At 45.7% G+C, this 17090-nt stretch overlaps 1 protein-coding gene across 5 annotated transcripts in view; it reads right to left on the bottom strand.

The window, feature by feature from the left end:
* SNX14 (sorting nexin 14) overlaps positions 1 to 17090 on the bottom strand; it is a 146814-nt gene that overhangs the window by 125069 nt on the left and 4655 nt on the right. For 3 of the 5 annotated variants that reach the window (XM_088472009.1, XM_088472007.1, XM_088472010.1), the window contains exons 2-5: positions 16040 to 16160; positions 13264 to 13340; positions 13097 to 13175; positions 9706 to 9749 (exon numbers count right to left, since the gene is read on the bottom strand). In XM_088472009.1, coding sequence (XP_088328135.1) covers positions 9706 to 9749; positions 13097 to 13175; positions 13264 to 13340; positions 16040 to 16160 — 321 coding nt within the window. The remainder of the gene's footprint in view (positions 1 to 9705; positions 9750 to 13096; positions 13176 to 13263; positions 13341 to 16039; positions 16161 to 17090) is intronic. The other 2 variants (XM_088472008.1, XM_088472012.1) reach the window with 1 other exon arrangement.

Below are 17090 nucleotides of genomic sequence, written 5' to 3'. Positions count from 1 at the left end.
ATTCATTCCACCTTCTCAAGTGGCGTTAAAGGAGCCCACTGAAGAGCAGCCAAAACTAAATTAAGGCCCCAAGGCGGGACTGGTGTAACATAAGGTGGCTGGACATGCAATAGTGCTTGCATTAAAGTTTTGATTTCTGGTATGGATGCCAGACGTCTCTGAAAAAATTTAGACAAGGCCGACACCTGACCCCTCAGGAAAGAAAGACAAAGGCCTTTGGACAATCCAGCTTGTAAAAAAGAAAGTAAACGCAGCAAGCGAACCTGGGAAGCAGAAACCTTCCCGGTTTCACACCATCGGATGTAAGCTTTCCACACCCTATAATAAATCATAGAAGTGGATGACTTACGAGCCTGTAACAGTCTGGATAATGGCTGAAGAAACCCTTGGACCTCAAAAGACTGGTCTCAAGTGCCATGCCGTTAAAGCCAATTGAGGTAAATTGGGATGGAGAAATGGACCTTGTGACAGTAGATCTTCTCTTAGTGGAAGTCTCCACGGTTGGTCGGCCATCATAGACAGAAGATCCGAGTACCGCGACCTCCACGGTCAGTCTGGAGCTATTAGAAGGACATGACCTTTTTCTCGCTTGATCCTCTTAATTAGATGCGGGAGCATGGTAATTGGCGAAAAAAGATACCCGAAGTGGAAGGACCACTTAGCATCCACCAGAGTTGCTTGTGAGTCTCTGGACCACGCCCCGTAACTCGGAAGCTTCCTGTTCAACCTGGAAGCCATGAGATCTCTCTCTGGCAGACCCCATTCCTCCACAATCATGTTGAATATGTCCTGATGCAGGGACCATTCCCCTGGGTGAACCCTGTGCCAACTGAGAAAGTCTGCTTGCCAGTAGTTGACCCCTGGGATAAAAATGGCTGATATGGCTGGAACAAATCTCTCTGCCCACATCATAATCTGGGTGGACTCTGCCATAGCCAAAGGACTCCTGGTTCCTCCCCATCTGTTGATATATGCCACCGTCATGGCATTGTTCAACTGTATCTGTAAGGGTCTGTCTCTGAGAAGATCCTGTGCTTGAACTAGAACACGAAAGACTGCTCGAAGCTCTAGCACATTCATTGACATACTCTCTTCCAGAGACCAAACTCCCTGGAACTGGGACCCTAGAACTACTGCACCCCAACCCTGGAGACTGTAGTTACTAGCGTCCATTCCCAGGGACAGAATTGTCAACCTCTGGGCAGGTTGCAAGTGCAGAGCCACCAACCCAGGGATTGGCGCACCTGAACAGACAGGGGAAAAAACTGTTTAGACAGGGTTCCCACCTCCACCAGCGCTGAAGAATGAAATGCTGAAGGGGCCTGGAATGGAAGCGTGCAAACGGAACTGCTTCGAACGCGACCACCATCTTCCCAAATAGCTGCATGCAGCGTAGCATGGACACACTGTGCAAAGACAAAAGAATGTGCACCAGGGACCGCAACTCCCTGATCTTGTGCTCGCACAAAAAAACCTGCTGAGACAGGGTGTTGAACAGAAGGCCCAAAAAGAGCAACTTCTATGTTAGAACCAATTTGGATTTGGCTAGATTGAGAACCCAACTGTTAAGTTCCAGAGTTGTCATGACAACCTGTAAGTGATCCTTCAAGTGTTCCTCTGAAGGTGCCTTTATTAGCAAGTTGTCTAAATAGGGAATTATCGTAATTCCTTGGCGATGCAGAAAAGCTGCCATAGGTGCATAATTTTTGTAAACGCCCTTGGTGCGGAGGAAAGCCTGAAGGGCAGAGCCCGAAACTCAAAGTGCCAGGAGCCTACTGCAAACCGCAGCTGTTCGTAGTCTCATTCCCAAATAGATACACGGAGATACGCATTCTTCATATCTAAGGACGCGAGAAATTCTCTTATTACCATAGAGGCAATTACTGAACGTAACAACTCCATCCTGTACGTTCTCACCCTTAAGTGCAGGTTGAGACCTTTTAAATTCAAAATGGGGCAAAAAGAACCATCTGGCTTTTTTTTTTTTTTTACCAGAAATAGATTTTAATAACCACTACCCCTGAATCTAAAAGGGAGAGAATTGCACCCCCATAATGCCCCTCTTCTGAGCTGATCCCGAGGGAGAGAGGTTACAAAAAACGATGTAGACGGGGTCCCTCCAGATCCAATATGTAACCTCTGGAGAGGACTCCTCTGACCCAAAGGTCTGTGGTTGACTGAAACCAGGCCTCCCTGAAAGAGAGAAGATGGCGACCTATACCAATGGGCTGGAAATCCTCCTGACCCGGGTCATTGGAAGGATCTGTCACCCCTATGGGTGCCTGAGCGATGGGACTGCATGGCCAAATGCCCTCTGAACTGACCAGCTCTCTGACCTCCTGGCGCACCTCTGGTGGGCAGAGGCCGGAACCTACCAGTGTACGGAAAGGGCCGAAACCTAGAGCGGGAAGTAAGAACTGGAAGAAACTGTTTTTTTCCGCCAGTCGTCTGAGCGATAATTCGCTCCAGCTCTGGACAAAAACAGATTGACCTGTAAAGGGAACTCCCACCAAAATTTTCTTGGAATCGCTATCCGCTTGCCAAGAATGTAACCACAACGTTCTTCTGGCCGAAACAGATAAGGATGATATACCTGCCAGAAGAGAAAGTGTGTCTAAAAACGCATGACTCACATAAATTGAAGTCTGTTTCAGGTTGTCCACCAGGGTAAGGATATCCTTTGAATCTGCACCTAACTGAATAGTTTCTGCTAATTGGTCTGACCAGGTTTCTATGGCCTTAGTAGCCCAGGCCCCTGCCAACACCGGACGCAGGGTAGTACCTGTTAAAGAAAACAAGGATTTCAGCAGATTCTCACACTTACGGTCCGTAGCATCCTTCAGTGTGGCTGCAGTAGCCAATGGAAGAATCGTAGACTTTGCTAAATAGGCAATCGGTGCATCCACTGCTGGGAGGTACCTCCCATGGAGAAGTATCTTTCTCAGCAAAAGGACAAGGAAACTTAAATCCTGCTAGAAGCGTAACATGTTTATCTGGCTTAGCCCAGGATTCCCCCAGCACATCAGAAAAATGCAAAACATGTTGTTTTTTTCTTCTCTTAAATAAGAGAAGCCACTTCATCATAAGGCTACTTGTCTTAAATTTTCAAAGTCTGGCGAATGGCCTGGATAAGCTCAGTAACACCCATACTATCGGGAGAACCGTCTTCCCAACTAGAATGGAATATCCATTCCTGATCTAATACCTCCCCATCCTCAGCAGAAGATCCTTTTTCTGAATCCTCCCCTTACCCCAAGAAATGCAGTGTCTGGGCAGGCTGTCCCTTATAAGCACTCGCACCAGCCGAGCCCACGACTGTATATAAAGAAGAACAGACCCTGGAAAGTCTATCCAACTGAATAGACATATCTTTATTCACTGGGGTGCTAGCTAAATCAGGGGAAGGAAACTGAGATGGTGGAACTGCTGCATAGGTATAGAGGCTGATGCACTAACATTAGCATGGCCACGAACGTCTCGTAACTCCTTAGCCAGATCTGCAATGGACGGAGCCAAAACTTTTGCCCAAACCGGTAACGCCTCCTCTGATGGAGCGTCCATAGAGGAGCATGGCACGGGCGCCTCAACCTCACAGTCTGCACACAGGGCTCCCTGCATCCTACTCCCCTGAGTTGGCAGAACATTTAAAACATGTAAAATTTAATACAGCACCCTGCTTATGCTTGTGAGGTTGGTCTCCCTTTGCAAACACCGTTACCACCAACTGCAACCCACACAGAACAAAAAAGACCTACAGTCCCAGTCTGTATAGTAAGAGAGAAAAATATATATATATTTTTTTTTAAACAAAAGAAATTAATATAATTAACTAATCTAATCAAACAAACAAACAAAAAGAAACTAACCTAACAACTCTATTCTAACTCTTTTTCTTCGAGGTCCATAGGGTCCACATAAGTTACCTTGGGGTATGTGGTTGGAGTGATCCAGGCACCAAACAGTTAAAAGCTTTAGCTCTCAGGATCCACTGGGTCCTCCTCCATATATACCCCGCCCCTGGCTACAGGCATTTAGTTTGTTACCAAGCCAAAGCAGGAGAAGGAAAAGATGAGAAGGACGGACAACTGTACCTCAAACACTCTCTGTAAGAAGAGGGAATCATAGCAATACAAAAGAAAAAGATTACCCAATAACAGCAGGTTTGTTAGGGTGGGTGTCCTGTGGACCCTATGGACCTCGAAGAAAAAGAGTTAACAAAAGGTATGTTATACCATAACTTATTTTCTCCTTCGGGGTCCATAGAAGTTACATTGGGGATGTCCCAAAGCAGTTCCCTTAAGGGTGAGAACGCTCCTGTTTAGTAGAAAGGAGAATCCGACACCCAAAGGAAGCATCCTGAGAGGCAAATGCATCAAATCTGTAAAATTTGACAAAAGTGTGGACAGAAGACCACGCGGCTGCAATGCATAATTGTTCAGCAGAGGCACGACAACAAAACGCCAACGATGGTCCCACGGATCGAGTAGAATGTGCTGTCACTGTCTGTACACTTGAGAAATTGTCATACAAAGCCACCTAGCCAGAGTTTGTTTGTTAGCTGGCCAGTCTTGCTTATGACAGCCATACAACACAAAAAGAGAATCAGATTTCCTAATGGAGTTGGTGCGATCCACGTAAATACGTAGGGCGCGTAAAACATCCAGAGAAGCTTCACCCCTAGAAAGGCCTGAAGACTGGAAGGAAGTAACCACAATTTCTTAATTTACATGAAAGCGGATACAACATTACGAAGAACAACGCTATCCTGATGAAAAACCAAATAGGGAGAGCGACAAGAAAGCTGTCAAATCAGACGAGATAGCCAGAAGAAAAACTTTTCGCTGTCAACCACCTAAGGTCTACTTGATTTCAGGGGTTCCAATGGGGGAGAAGCCCTGAGAACCAGAGACAATCCCACGGAGTTACCGGAGGGACAAAGGGAGGCTGAATCCTCAGAACAGCCTGAAAAAAAAGTCCTAACATCAGGCAGCGGGGCGGCTCTTTGCTGAAAGCAAACAGCGCAGATTCCTGAACCCTCAGGGTGGCCAGGTAGAGACCCCGGTCTAATCCAGCCTGAAGAAAAGCAAGCACTGGAGAGATCAAACACTCCAGGATCATATTTTCTATGTTTACACCACTGAAAATACGAGTGCCAAACTCTGTAATAAATGCGGGCCGAGGAAGGTTTTCGCGCCCTAAGCATCGTCTGAATTACAGAACTGGAAAAACCCTTGGCTCTTAAGATGGAAGTTTCAAGAGCCACGCCGTCAAAGACAGACGGAGAAGGTCTGGACACAGGCAGGGACCCTGTGTTGACAGGTCCGGCCTTAGAGGAAGAGGCCAAGGAGTGTCTATGTATAGACTCTGAAGGTCGGTGAACCAATGACATCTGGGTCAAGCAGGGGCTATCAGTATTACTGTTAAGCCCTCCTGTTTGAATTTCCTGATGACCCTTGGTAGAAAGGAAAACAGAGGAAACAGGTATGCTAGCTTGAAGTTCCAATTCACTGCTAGAGTATCCACAAATTTGGCTGCGGGATCCCTGTTCTGGACCCATACCTGGGGACCCTGTGGTTGTGGCCTGAGGCCATGAGGTCTACATCTGGTAGTCCCCACTTGTCCACAAGGCTCTGGAATACTTGCGGATGAAGAGCCCACTCGCCGGTGTGTATATCCTGCCGACTTAGGAAGACCGCATCCCAATTTAGGACTCCTGGTATGAACACTGCTGGAAGATGACATTCTGCCCAGACCAGAATGTTTGATACTTCCGCCATGGCAGCCTGACTTCGCGTGCATCCCTGATGGTTGAGGTAGGCTACTACAGTGGCATTGTCGGACTGTACCTGGACCGGCCTGCCCTTCAGTACATCTTGTGCCTGAACACTGCACGTAGTTCCAGGATGTTTATGGACAGGAGACATTCCCTGGTCGTCCATCTTCCCGGAAATGTGTGCCGACCTGTCACTGCTCCCCATCCGCAGAGGCTGCCATCGGTAGTGAGGAGCACCCAATTTGGAATCCACCATGAGAGGGACAGCTGCAGCTCTGGAGAAAGATGGATCGTCTGACTTTATTGAGTGGTACTCCATGTTCCAGCAGGAGAGGATTAGTCATTGCAGTGGTCTGGAGTGGAACTGAGCATATTCCACCATATCGAAGGTGGACACCATGGATCCCAGAACCTGCATTGCTGAGTGAACAGACACTGACTGGTTGTGAAGAAATCTGTGAATCCTCAACTGAAGTGCCACAATCTTGTCTTCTGGCAGGAATATCCTCTGCGCCAGAGAATCTAAGCTTGCACCTAAATGCACAACCTGTTGTACAAGGAAGAAGCGACTACTTCTTCCAATTTATGATCCAGCCGTGTCTGTGTAGACAGGCAATTGCCAGTCTGAGATGATGCTGCACACCTGTGGAGATTGTGCCAATGTTAGGAGATCATCCAGGTATGGCAGTATTCTGACTCCCTGGTGCCTGAGGCAGAATGTCATTACCTTGGTAAACACCCGAGGGGCTATTGACAAACCAAAAGGCAGCACCTGAAACTGGAAATGTTTCTGCAAAACCGCAGAAACCGTTTGTGGGACGGTGTAATTGGCACATGCAGATATGCATCTTGAATGTCCAAGGACACCATAAAATTCCTTGGTTCCATTGCCAACACAATTGAACAAAGGGTTTCCATATGGAACCTGGGCAACTGCATAAATGTGCTGAGACTTTTCAGATTCAGAATAGGCCGGTGAGATCCATTGGGTTTTTGGATCAAAAATAGGTTGGGAGAATAACCCCCCAAGGTTTCTTAGACTGCGGTCTCTTACAAGAACTGGTTCTAGAGGAAGACTGACCTTTGCTTTTCCTTGTGGACGAAAGGCTCGAAAGGACGACTGCCTAGGTCTAGTAGTAGATGTTGAAGGCAGAGCAGCCGCCATTGAGGTCGCTACCATAGCTACAATCTTATCCAGTTCTGTGCCAAACAGAATGCCTCCCGTAAACTGAAGGGATTCGAGGGCCTTCTTGGACACTGCAGCTGCTTTTTAGTCCCCTAACCATAGGGCTCTACGAGCCACAATTGAGGCAGCTGAAGCCTTAGAGGACAGAATACCGGCGTCCACTGCTGCCTCTCCTAAATAGGAGGCAGGCTCCTTAATATGTGAGATAATTGTCAGCTGTTCTCTGGAAGCCTCTGGAAGTGTATTTTCCAGTGCCCTTGTCCATTCCTCAATGGCTTTAGAAACCCAGGCAGTAGCTCCTGACAGAGAGAAGACAGCTTTGAGACAGGCTTCAAGTCTCCTATCTGTGGAATCCCTAAGGGAGGATGCAGATGGTATGTGCAATGTGGCGCTTCTGACCAGATGTGCCACATGCGCGTCTACCGTTGGTGGAACTTCCCACTTAGCACAATCGTCTGGCTGGAGGGGGTATAAGGCTGTAACCTTCTTTGTAACATGGAATCGTCTATCTGGAGAACATGCTTCTCCCATAAGTTCAGAGAGGTGCTCAGATTTGGGAAATTCTGCTTTTACCGCTTTCTGGCGTTTAAACACTGGAGTCTTTCTTTGTTCTGGCTCCTCATTATCTATGTTTAGCACAGCTTTGACCACCCTAATCAAGGAGGGGACATCCGCTGTTATAAAATGGTCCTCCTCTCCTGAGAGAGACTCGAGAAGAACCCTGTATATCCTCACACTCATCAGAACATGTGCCAGAGATTACAGGCTGGACGGAATGATATGAAGAAGCCGACCGCCTTCTGGTCTTAGGATGTACCAGCCTAGCTGCTTGCAGCGCTTACTGAAATGCAGCAGGGGACGAAGACATACTCTGACCTGAGTGGATGCATAGAGGGCATAAACATAGTAGGTTGTAGCTGCTGAGTGTACCCCATAGTAGGGGCTAGCCTAGGAGCAGATAACCGGTCAACAACCTGTACCATGATCTGGGAAATGGAAGCCCAAGGGGGTTCCTTCCCAGGAGCTTGTATATTTGACTGATATGGTGGACTCCTTATAACAGTGACCACATGAAATCCTGAGGGGATAACCCTGCTTTACAGGCCATGCATGACACCAGCACAGGGGCTTCAGCCACCTGCTTTTCAGTTTCTTTAGAAATAACAATATCCCTAATGTTATGCAAAGTAATACACAATGTGTATTTCATGCTCACAATAATCCACACCTATAGCAGAGGGCTTATGAGGAGAAACAGCAGTGATAGCTATAACTGACAGTCATTCAGGAATAAAAAGCAGTGTTTTTGGCGGGTGCAGGAAACCGCCTACCACCCGGCACTTTGGGAGCCTGCAAGTGGGGACAATATCTGGGAGCTGTATAAAAAGGACCAGATCCTACGAACTTTGCAGCTTTTTCATAATCAGATGACTGGGCCCCTAACAAGAAGAGGAAAATTAATATATAGAATGTTATTTCAAGTTTAAATCATAATGTCAGGGTTTAAAACTTTTTTTTTTATTGCGAAGGCCCCCACCTGGCTACTTCTTGATGCCACCCGGCTGGAAAAAATTCTGGGGAGAGCACTGAAAAGGCAGTATAACACACAGCAGAGTTCACAAGTCACGAGAGCACCTGAGAGTAGTCTCTGGCGGTGTCTCATGTACAGGGAGGCTGGGGGGGCAACCCAGATGCGAGAAACCTCGACTCTGGACCAGCGGTTGTGTCGGGGGACGGGCCGCCGGGGAGGGGATACATCCCCTCTATTGCATGGATCCACCGGGCACACTGACATCATGGCCGCCGCCGTGATAACCCCTGGCTGTCAGGATCCCTCATGTCCCGGTGGTCTAGTGGGAGAGGCAGTTCATCTGGCTCCTTCCTACAGCATCATCCGGCAGGTCTCCACCGCCGGAGGCACGGACTGCCACGTGGTTCCCAGTCGTCAGCGGCCGCGGGGAACCACCTTCCCTGCATCCCCGTTGTTCCGGTTGCAGTCCCGGGGATTAGCGTCACTCTGCTGACCCCCGCCTAAATCATCAGTTCCCGCACTGGTGTTGCGGCGCCTGCGGGGGTAGACTGAGCAGCAGCACAGGCGTCCATTCGGACACCTAGTACTGCTTACTTATAATAATAACAAAAATGTAAAAAAAAACTTGCTTGGAACTGCTGAGGCAGTCCCCTGTTCAGTACGGTTGACTCCTGCGCACCAAACAAAAAACGAAATGCCTGTAGCCAGGGGCGGAGTATATATGGAGAAAGACCCAGTGTATCCTGGGAGCTAAAGCTTTTAACTGTTTGGTGCCTGGATCACTCCAACCACATACCCGCAAGGTAAATTCTGTGGACCCTGAAGAAGAAACTGAGATCAAGGCAGCACTTACTTCACTTATACTATATATGCGCAGGTGTTACAATACATAAAAATCTATAATTTTTGAATTGTTATTTTATTAAAAAGGGATTATTAAATAGTTCTAAAACCATTATCCACATTTAATATTTTTTTTTTTAGCATTGCTTGGATAGTATTTTTCCACATATCCAGTGCTGTCCATTTATTTTTTTCCATTTTAATTTGTGATTTAGGATTAGCAGCACCCTTTGAATGCCGCAGGTGTGTATATTTAGCCCAAATAGGCTTGTTTTTTTCTTACAGTGTATATTGTACCCAAATATTCTCTTTACACTTGGGGATATCGCTCAATAAGTATTTTATCTCAACATAATTACTATACTTACGTACCGATACCAGGGATAGACAAAGTTTTCCAGCACCAATTCAAATACCTGTACAAAAAAATAAGAGATTTTTACCCTGGGAACCAACATGAGCGTATACCTCTGAACAACTTTTGATCAGGTTCAGAGTCAAATGCAAAAACTTTAGCAACATTACATTATTTACTACCAGTTATTTATATAGCGCACACATATTCCACAGCGCTTTAAAGAGAATACTTGTCCATTCACATCAGTCCCTGCCCCAGTGGAGCTGACAATCTATACAAACTCCACACAGGGCCGTAGTGGGAATCGTACCCACAAAGTCAGCGCTGTGTGGCAGTAATGCTAACCATTACACCGACTGTGCTGCCCATGGGAATCGGTATGAATTACCAGTTGACGGGATGCCGGCAGTTACAAGATCGACAGCGGCATCCAGATGTTGAAAATCCTGACAGGGACCGTTAAGTACCTTACCCCTCTAACCCACCCCAGGAGGGGCATAACACTAACCTTCCCCCAGTGGTGCCTAACCCTAACCTCCCCCTGGTGGTGCCTAAACCTAACCCCCCCTTCCCGCAGCCTAAACCTAACCCTCCCCGGTCTGTGCCTAACCCTAACCCACCCCCGCAGTCCCTAAATCTAACCCCCCTATCCCCGGCCTAACCATAACCCGCATACTTATCTTCGGGATACCGGTGGTCGGGATGCCGATGTCGGTATCTTGATCCCTTTGGGATTCCAGCATCGGCATTCTGATGGGCGTCAGGATTCCGGTGTCCGATGCGAAATACCGATGCCTATGTTAATCCAGACGCCGGGACCCCGAACCGATCGTCCAACGCCAGGGGTAAGTAGCCACATAGCCGGGGATATGGGGGGGTTAGGCACTCTGGGAGGGTTAGGTTTAGGGTGCGGGGAGAGGGGGGGGGGGGGGTTAGGTTTAGGCACTAGGGGGGAGGTTAGGGTTAGGCACCCCGAAAGGAAGATGAGGGTTAGGGGAGGGGGGGGGGGGTTGAGGGGAGGGTTGGGTAGTTTACGTCCCTCCATCGGGATCTGCGCTGTCCGGCCTGCCGGCGTCGGGATTACGACCGTTGGACTAGACATTCATACCGATTCCGAATAGACACCAATACCAGCAGAGCCATTCCATTGTACGTATCATCTCAATCCATTATACCAGATATATGTCTACCGTATTCTAGAAGAGACTGTTTATCCCACCTTATTACTTAAACTGTGCCAGCAAGCTCTGCCAAGCTTCACTTCGTAAACAGTAATGCTCAAAATTCTTGACAAATAGTTTTCTATAAATTTTTTTATTGTTCCAGACTGTCAACAAATTCTGTATATTTTATAAACTTAGTACGAAAATTTCTCACTGCATACTCTGTGTGTGAATGCTAATAAAGAATAAATAATTATCCTGAGGCTCCTAAGTGTTTTTACTGTACAAAATATTTCATGAATGTTATAGCCAGCAACAAAATAGTTGTGACATGGGAAAATAGGAGTCTTCACAAAACGGGACACATACAGACACCACCACCAGTATTTTGTTGCAAAACTGTTTGTGGATACTACACCTGGCATCGTCAGGATATATTCAACAAGATTGACTAAACGTTCCTGAGGAATGTTTACCCTTTCCCCTTGTAAAGCATAGAAAAATAGTGCCCGGGTTGGAGTACTCTTGGGTCCTTACACACCTGTCTAGCTCTTCCCACAAGTGCTCAATGGGATTCAGACCAGGACTTTGACTTAGCCAATCCAGTAAACTCCTGAGTTGGGGATTGTTTTGTATGAAGATCCATCTTTGGAGTGAGGAGTGCAAGCTTGGCGTCTTCAATATCTGCAGAGTCCAGGCAAGTTATGGTGACGAGGTTGCAGTTTTATTGGTCAGGTGAGTGCTGTGCAGGGTGGATGGGGTGTGTAATAATGTGTGACTAAGGGGTCTATTTACTAAGCAGTGTTAGGAGAAGTGAAAAGTTAAGAGTGAAAAGTGATATGTTGCCAGCCAATCAGCTCCCAACTGTCATCTCACAGGCTGTGTTTGAAAAATGACAGTTGGGAGCCAATTGGCTGGCACCTTATCACTTTTCACTTCTGCTAATACTGCTTAGTAAATAGACCCCAGAATGTGTAAGGGGCATTACTGTGTGGCGCACCCTGTCCCTGTTTAAAATTTTGGGGGGTGGGGGTGCCAATGCTCTTGCTGGCACAGGGCGGCAAAATGTCTTGATACAGCTCTGTGGATGAGAATTGCTATGGGTGAGCGCTGATGGGTGTTGCTGGCTGCTTCTGTGATCTATGCTACTGGGTGATGGGTGCTGTGCTGGGTCAGAGGCAAAGCTAGCGGTGGTGCTAGGGGGCACAAGCCAAAATTTTGCCTATGGCACCAAATTGGTTAGGGACGGCTCTGACTTCAGGTAAAGCTTTACAGTTGAATCATGGAATTTACTATAGTTTTCATATATCATGGCCTATTTACAGCATACTGTACATATACTGGGATCAGCTACCGAATTTCTAATCATTCTGTAAATCCTGGTTGTGGTTTTCCTGGGGTGGGCTTGCTGCAGTTTGTTGTCGACATGTCCCTGGACCCTCAGGGGATTTCAAACATTGACTATTTGATATAAGATGCCAAAATCGCATGCAACACTTTCTTGATTGTGTCCCTGCCTTAGAGCATGTATGACAGCCTCCCATATGTTTGCCTAGCATCCTTTTGTACCGTATCCATCCATGAATACCGTAACACAGTCAGTGATTAATTTTAATAATGTTTAGCGCAGACGTAACTTGCAAAACAGACGTCAACTCAGACAATCGCAACACTTATGCCAATTCTAAGTAGTAAATCCAAACTGTCAAAAGACTTCTGAGCTGTACTGTACCAACAAAGTTCCTGAGCAGCCATACTAATAACTCCACTAATAAAAAGAGAAGGGTTAAATACTGATGTCAGGCATTGGGGAGGTAGAAAGACGTACAAGGATAGGGGCTGTAGGAATTGTGAAGCCCAATTATTTATTAGCTTAGGTCCGCATTTGAATGCAGCGACATAGGAGAACAGGAGTCTCCATACAATTTCTCCACTCTTTGAAAAGATGCAAAATAAATTAAATCTACCCATACACAGGATGCTTTTATATGGTTATTTCAATCAAATTCACCAACTAATCATAACTGATCAAGCATAGTGGATATATTGGCTCAACAAGCACCACTAACCATACAGCAAACTGCACATATCTGGGAGCTACAGATGAATTTATAAGAGGGCTACTTTTCTGAAAGTGCCTTGTCCACTACAGATTCAATCTCCATGGTCTCTCTACACTGCAGATGGAAAAATTGTTAAATGAAAAAGCCCAACTCAATAAAAGAAAAATAATAGCAGCTACCTCTGACAAAGAAGCATCCACCTTTGAAGGGACTTTCAAATCCAGCCATGGCTGATAGTTTTCCAACTGCAACGTAGGCCTGAAATCATCAGAAATTACATAATTATGTACAAATCACTCTAAACAACAGCATCCCTTTACTTTAACAAGATTTTGTTTAAACTTACCTATGCCTTTTGCACTTAACTTTACCACACACTGCACAGCTATGGCCTTGTGGAAAAAGCTCTTGTAGCTCAGGCTGCTAGAGGGAGGATATAAATACATTTCATGACTGGGGAATCTTATTTTATTTAAGCAGAACTAAGCATTTCAAAAATAGAAAATATGCAATGTCAACTTTTAAAACGTATTTTGCAACTTAAAATTGTCGTAGGGTACTGTTTGCATGTTCCACTGAGCATTGTGTCTTGGGGGCAGATTTAATAAAGCTTGGAGAGAGATACAATTGGAGCTGAATAGCACCAACCAATCAGCTCCTGTCATTTTTCAAACAATCTGTAAAGTGACAGTTAGGAGCCGATTGGTTGGTGCTATTTATCTCTATCCAAGCTTTATTAAATCTCCACCTTGATCTCTTGCATACCGACTTGAAAATACATGTTTGTTTTTTGTTTTGGAATTGGGAGTTCTATTCAGTCTTAATAGATATTTGGGGTATTTCTCCTACAGTACGTCACTTTACATATTTAAGAATCACAAATACTTCAGAATATACAGATGTGTCCACATACATCTATCCTCCGTGTACTACAAGTCACGTTACACATAATGGATGAGCGTCGCATGACTCGGTAGCGCCAAGAGTCTTTTTGTGCGAGTTTCTGCCTTAACATGCGTCTTATTCACTACACATGTGAATAGGATGTACAAGCAGGTTCTGCTAACTAAAATTATATGTGACATGCCTATATTATGTGTGCCACTGCAGTTCTATCTGCATGCAAAATTGTATGTTAGAGTGTCGGCTGCTGTGGCACTGTAACAGTGTTTCGCATGCAGATGACCTACAGTCCTACATAGAATTATGAGTTGTGGTAAGAACTTACCTTTGTTAACTCTCTTTCTTCGAAGTCCATAGGGTCCACAGGGAGACCATGGATTTAGGTGATGGAACTGAATCCGGGCACCACGCAGTTAAAGCTTTCAGCTCGCACGGTGCACTGGGTCCACTCTCCCTATACACCACCCCGAGCCAGAGGCACCTCAGTTTTTGATAAGCCAAAGGCCGTAGGAGGATAAGAGAGAAGGAAGACTGGAACACTCAAGAATCACATTCTCACACAGAAGGAGATATAAAACCGGTGACCAGCAACATAGCCCATATGAAGCCAGATGTGTCATGGCAGGCGCCCTGTGGACCCTATGGACTTCAGAGAAAGAGTTAAAGGTAAGTTCTTACCATAACTCATTTTCTTCTGCAGGGTCCATAGGCTCCACAGGGAGACCTTGGGGATGTCCCAAAACAGTCCTTTTAAGGGTGGGGACGCTCCTGCGCTGAGAGGAGAATCTGGCGCCCAAAGGAAGCAGCCTGAGAGGCAAAAGTATCAAAGGCATAGAACCTTAGAAAGGTCTGGACAGTAGACCACGTGGCACCTTACAAAGCTGAACAGCCGAGGCGCCACGGTGAGCTGCCCACGAGGGACCCGCAGACCGAGTAGAACGAGCCTTAACAGAAGCCGGAACAGGCAGGCCATCCTGCATGCAAGCCTCTGAGACAGTCATACGAAGCCATCTAGCCAATGTTTGTTTATTGGCTGGCCATTCCTTCTTGTGAAATCCATAGAGCACGAACAAGGAGTCTGATTTTCGAAGAGAACTGGTACAGTCCACATAAATTCTGAGGCACGTACCACATCCAAGGAGGCCTCACCTGCCGAGAGGTCTCTTGACAAAGGCAGGGACTATAATTTCCTCATTAATGTGGAAACTAGAAACAACTTTAGGAAGGAACTCAGGGCAAGTATGAAGCATAGCCCTGTCCCGGTGAAATATCAGGAAAAGGGAGTGACAGGAGAGCGCCCCCAACTCTGACACTCTCCTGGCAGATGCTATTGCCAGAATAAAGAGTTTTAGCTGTTAACCACTTAAGGTCTATTGAAGATACTGCCAAATCCCAAGGAGCCACTGGGAGGACAAAGGGAGGTTGAATCCGGATGACACCCTGGAGGTATATCCGGGAAGCGAAGCAATTCTATGCTGGAACCATACAGACAGTGCAGAGATATACACTTACAGCGAGTCCAGGCGGAGTCAGAGGTCCAATCCATTTGGAGAAAGTGTCACTATTAAGATTGTGTCTGCCGGGGTGGGTAGGGGATCCCCCACTCTCTGGCTGGCCTGGGCTCCCCAGGCCTGTAGAACCAGGACCAGTCCCACCCCTCTCTCCATGCCCCTGGTCACAGTTGCTTTGACTAGGGAGCATCTGCAAGATAGGGAAGCTGAAGGAAGATCTAGGTCTGGGTTATGTAATAAAATTAATGTGTGTACATATTCTTTATTTAGATCTCAACAGTAATTGAATAAATATAAGTCCCAAACAAACTGCTTTTAATTATTACATATATGCTATAGTAGAAAGTTTATCTGGGTTGGGTATGGGATCACGGCGGTCAGGATGCTGGCAGTCAGAATCCCAACAGGATTAGGCAAGTATGCTAACCCTCCCCCTAACCCACCTTTCCAGCAGCCTAACCCTCCTCCTAGTGCCTAACCCTAAACCTAACCCTCCCCATAATACTTACCATCAAGATGTCAGCTGTCACGATCCTGGAGCCGGGATTCTGACCGTTGGGATGCCAACTACATCCCGGTTATCTTATTTAAACTTTAGAGGACAAGATAATTTCCTTCAACCACAAGAAACATTTTTATATAAAAATAAAGTTATTCAATGAAAGCTCAAGAGCACGAGAAAGAAGTTAGATTATTTTAATGTAATACCTTTGGCTTGTGCTTTATGTTAAATAAAATATTAGGAAGAAGAGATTCAGGTTCCAGTGAGCAGTATAATGTAACAACTCCAGCAAGAAACGACCAGAAGATCATAAGAATATGTAGATATCTGTGAAAGGAAAAGAAAAATGGTAGTTGAAATGTAACAAATAAAAACAGGGAACATTTCTAACTACCACTAAAAAAGAAATTTAATAAAAAGGGGCCTTAATTGTCTGTGTAAAATTAAATGTCTCAAATGCATGCGCCTTACCATGTGATGATGGAATGCAGCGAGGACAGGGATACACCTTTGTATACAGGTGCAGTTTAAGACTGAAAATAAGTCATTTTTAGCTTCCAATAATAAAATATATTTAAAATGAATGACTTAGTAAGGGTCTAGTAAGATTAAAATATTAGTTTTCTGGGTGGTCACTGGCACTCCTGATGAGTGGGGACATGTGGGAAGATGCGGGGGTGCACAGGTTGTTTGGAAGTTTTTTATTATTAATAAATCAAAGGTATTTTCCTCTGTAAAGGTTAAAATTGATGATCACCACCAGCATAAAGTAGGTAACCAAAAATTAAGAATACACCCCTCTTATGACATTCTCTTTTCTCTATACCTAGAAAGCTAGCAAGGATAATAAAGAAACTACTTTACTAAAGCTGGCCATCCACTATACAATTTTCTGTGTGATATCTGTCCAATCTGGCTGGTTAGAATGAAACCTGGTAATGTATGGGAGCAAATGACAGTCGATCATATGGTTTTAAACACTGAAAAAAAAGGACAAAAAAAATTGTTCAAATTGTTTACATTTGTGTGTGTTTTTAACCAATTTGTCTGAACACCATTTTTGGCTATTTTCCAGTGTTTGTGAGCAAATAGACGATTGTCATTTGCTCCCATACATTACCAGGTTTTCATTCCAACCAGCCAGACTGGGCAGATATCTGATACCCCTTTCCACCTAAATTCCAGGTCTGACCCGGAGTTGGAACAAAGTTCCTATCCGGATCAGACCCGGAATTTTGCATGGCGCCGACTCGGGAT

Source organism: Taudactylus pleione, unplaced genomic scaffold (assembly GCF_031769625.1).
Source record: "Taudactylus pleione unplaced genomic scaffold, aTauple2 ptg000015l, whole genome shotgun sequence".
In the NCBI taxonomy this organism is placed as follows: domain Eukaryota; kingdom Metazoa; phylum Chordata; class Amphibia; order Anura; family Myobatrachidae; genus Taudactylus; species Taudactylus pleione.
Note: the sequence above shows the minus strand (reverse complement) of the source record. Positions and strands in the feature narration are given on the sequence as shown.